A 4,248-nucleotide genomic window follows, 5' to 3' on the forward strand; every position below is an offset into this window, starting at 1 on the left:
AAGAAGAAGAAGAAGAAGAAGAAGAAGAAGAAGAAGAAGAAGAAGAAAAGGCAAATAATACTGTTGATGTCCATGAATTATTTCCATACTCTTTTTGATAACTTCTAATTTTTTTATTTTCATTAATGAAAATTGCTACAGGACCAAGAATTCATTGTTAACTGTTGAAAAAAATCATTAGTCATTCTTATCTATGTGTAAGCAAATTAAAACTGATTTTAAATTTATATTGTTTGGAATTTTGACTGGAAAGGCCTAGCTATATAAACTGACGTTTGAAGGGGAGAGAGCATATCTTCTGCTACCACTGCGTCATCAAGATTCTTTACCTAATGACATGACAGGCTAGAATATCAAAGGAGGCAAAAGAAATAAATTGCTGAAAATGGATGTGTTTCTCACTAGCTGGGAAGATCATTTTGAATGCAATGAGATGTGAAGTGTATTCTGATGAGACCATCATTGAAATTGCATGGAGCTTAGATATGTCCTGGTCTCAATATGGAAGAATTATTGGTCTCCATGCTTGTGGTAGAAAAGAAAAGAAAAGTCAAATACTGACCAGTATGTGGAATTCAAGAACTGAGAACTGGAATTATTTTTGCCACAGTTCAGCACTGTAGCTTCCAGTGTTTGCAGACACCAGCTCTTGTATATGAGAGATTCGGGAATGTAGGCCAAACCTCTCTGTGTGCCCTGCACTCTCTCGAGCAAATCCATTGACACAAAGGTCCAGGCCACTTCATGGCCATTTCTGGCTGTGTAAACCAACATGTGCTGATTTCAGATATCTCCCTCTCATCCTTCTACTCATTCCCCCTGGTAAACCCAACACCATGTCTTCTTTCTATTTTTGCCCACCCTCTACAGGTCGGATACCTCACTTTACTTTCTCGGTTTAAACAATTATATTCCCTTGATGTCCAGTGTCTGCAACAGGCTTACTATCTCAGCTATCCCAATTTCCAGCTTAGTTATCTCAGGGAGAATTGTAGTTACTAAAAATGTACTCCATTGTTTTGGTACTGTGTGAATAGAATAGCTATGGATTGAAACTGGTAGGTGCTCACTGTATAATGAGCTACATCCCCAACCCAACTCCTCTTTCCGTTTTCATTGTGCCAGCAGATCTCAATAATTTCTCTAGTCGGGCTTGACCTTGCTCAGTGACCCTGGGGTGTCTTAAACTAGCCATCTTGCCTCAGCTTCGTAAGTCTTGTGTTTACCATCTCCAGCAACTTGTCCCTATGTTGTAGTCAGGAAGCTGTTACCTCTGGCTTTTGTCATATCTGACCCTTGTTCTACTGCTGTCTATATTGACTAGCCTTTATTCAAAATACCAAAGAACCCTTCAGCATTTAGAGACCCTGAGCCTTCTCACAATCGTGTAGTCTTCGCTTCTTTCAAGTCTTCCTTGTGCTCAAATGATCACAAAATTTACCATTCCTCTCCTAAGTGTAACAACATTTCAGAACATGTTACACGCCCTTACAAGATCCAGAACGCTGAATGCCACAGCCTTTATTCTTCATTGAGCCGGTGAAGTAACACTTACACAAAACTGTAATAGTCAAGTAACAGTCAAGTAACACCTCACAAGAAAGCTGCAGCTATAGTAATTCCTGTAACCTTTTCAGGAAAGGTCCAACATATCACTCAATTCTCCCTTTTACTTTAATATATCAGACTCACAACATATAAGCTAGCTCTTGCAAAAATACAGTTAATTAAAGACAATACTTCTAGCTTAGATACATAAAGTTTTCACTTAAAAATTTCCAGCATGTCTTGGGACGAGAGAGGGCTCAGTGGTTAAGAACTCTTTCAAAGAGGATCCAGACCATCCTGAGGTGACCTGATAGGCTATGGTCGGATAGTAGGGGTGAAGGAGCTCCCCTATCAGTGGGCTAGGAGAGGGATAAAGGTGGGGAGAAGAGATGAGGGTGGGACTGGTAGGAGGTAAGGAAGGGGGCTACATCTGGGATACAAAGTGAATAATTTATAATTAATAATTATAATAATGATAATAATGAAGTAAAACAGAATTACAAAAAGAATTCTTTCAAAGGACCAGACTTCAGTCCTCAGTACCCACATGGCAGTTAACAGCTGGCTGTGCCTCCATTTCCAGGGGACGTGATGCTCCACTGTGGCCTGCACTGGGATTGCACAGATGTGGCACACACACAAACATGTATGCGAGGCACTCAGACACATAAAAGTAAAATTTATGAAAAAAATTTAGCATGTCTCACTAGTCTTCTTCCCCCTAGCTACATGCTTCCCTACTTTTTTCCTTGTACTGTAAATATTTTGTACCCTACCATATACTGAATGAACCCCTTTCTCCTCGTACTGGAGACTTCTTGCTCATCTTTTCATCCTCTTTGACGCTTACCCCTTTCCCATTTTATATCCTTTCCTCTTGTGTTTATCTACAGAGGCCATCTGGTTTCTTCTCTGTCTTTTCCCACCCATAAGCCCATCAAGATCTTCCTTCAAAATAAAAGTAAGAAACAAACAAAAAAAATCAATGTGAGATTATTGAAAATCGATTTTATTAAACAAAGTCTGTGCTCTCAAGCTCTACTCCAGCCCTCATGTGCTCAAAGAGGATATAAGAGGAACATGGGGTTGCTGGTCTGCTGGATCGGAGCTTAGTGGTACTTGTGGGACAGAGCATTGGCCACTCCAGTCACCAGCTTCTGCCAGGCAGCCTGCACCTCGGGGGTGAATTCCTTGGCAAAATGATTAGAAAGGACAATCACCAGCATGTTACCCAGGAGCTGTAAGAAAATGACACACAGGTGTGATGGGTAGAACTTCAAAATCATTGCATGGAAAAAGTACACTCCTTGAGGATTACAGTATCCCACGACCTATCACTTCAACCATGACAAACTTGACAAGTGGATGAAATGACTCCTCTTATATCCACTCACTGCTCCACTGGCTAGACCTGTACCTGTCCTCTCCCTGCCCTTTTTACTTCCTGTCATTCTTGCTCTGGATCTCATTCACCAAGGGCCTAATCTTAATTAACACAAGATTGCTGTAAAATAAGGCTAACCAATCAGAAAGAAGCCTCTCATTATGTCAATGCTAAGTGGGAATGCAAAATATTTAGAAAGTTTGTCAAAATGACAAGAAAAATCTTTATTCTGATTTTCCATCGATCTTCCCTAAGTGATCAGTCATGGGGAACCCATTTAATAAGATATTTATCCCTCCTAACAACAAAATATCAAATTCAAATTCAATTTCTTCTAGCGTAGACCTACTATTTTCTAAAACACACTCCTTAAAAAAAAAAAAAAAGCAAAAACCAATTTGTTTTCCAATGCTGGGAATCAAGCCTAAGGCCTCAGGCACACGAGTAGTGCAGTCTAATGTGCATGCTTGCCCTTGTGTATCATGATTTCTGAAGAGCTAAACATTAACTTAGACTGGTGCTAGGTATTTAGTGACACTAGCTTTGGACCCACGCAGTCTAGCATCTGCGAAGGCATTGCCAAACACAGTCTCAGCTCCCAGTATTGTCTCCAGAAAAATTCATAATGAGCACACAAGCGAGTTCAGAACTGACCTTGAAGTTCTCAGGGTCCACATGAAGCTTGTCACAGTGCAGCTCACTCAGATGAGCAAAGGTCTCCTTGAGGTTGTCCATGTTCTTAACTGCCAAGTCTAGGGATGTCAGCACCTTCTTGCCATGGGCTCTGATCCTGGGGTTACCCATGATGGCCGTGGCAGAAGAGAGGTTTCCAAACTTGTCAAAGAACCTCTGAGTCCATGGGTAGACAATCAGGAGCCTAGGACAGAAGGCGTCAGCAGTTAAACCATCCGAAAGTGCCACAAGCACCTAGAGCAGCGGTTCTCAGCCTGTGGGCCATGTCCCTTGGAGGATAGAACGGCCCTTTCTCAGGAGTCACCAGAGATCATCAAAAACACAGACATGAACTGTGTTTATGGGTGAGGGTCACCACAACACAGGAACTGTATTAAAGGGTCACAGACGAGCACCGGGAAGGTGAGAGCCACTACCCCAGGGGAACTTTCCGCCATGCACAAACGCAGTTTCCCTCCATTCTTCCCCAGTCTTGGTGTCAGAGCCTACCTTCCCAGGGTTTCTCCTCCAGCCTTCTCTATGTCCACTTTATCCCATATGCCTGCGACAGCCGCCTTCTCCTCAGCTGTGAAGTGGACCATGGTGTGTGGTCTGGAGGCTTGGAGATGACTGCAGGTGTGCGG

At 42.2% G+C, this 4,248-nt stretch overlaps 1 protein-coding gene across 1 annotated transcript; it reads right to left on the minus strand.

The window, feature by feature from the left end:
• Positions 1 to 2,657: 2,657 nt before the first annotated feature.
• LOC129683197 (hemoglobin subunit beta-H1) lies at positions 2,658 to 4,206 on the minus strand. Its single transcript, XM_055615834.1, has 3 exons — positions 4,115 to 4,206; positions 3,587 to 3,809; positions 2,658 to 2,786 (listed from the first exon to the last, which is right to left on the minus strand). Exons 1-3 carry the CDS (start codon positions 4,204 to 4,206, stop codon positions 2,658 to 2,660), a joined length of 444 nt encoding a protein of 147 aa, XP_055471809.1.
• Between the last annotated feature and the right edge of the window lie 42 nt (positions 4,207 to 4,248).

Source organism: Psammomys obesus, unplaced genomic scaffold, assembly GCF_907164565.1.
Source record: "Psammomys obesus unplaced genomic scaffold, mPsaObe1.curated_primary_1811, whole genome shotgun sequence".
NCBI classification, from domain to species: domain Eukaryota; kingdom Metazoa; phylum Chordata; class Mammalia; order Rodentia; family Muridae; genus Psammomys; species Psammomys obesus.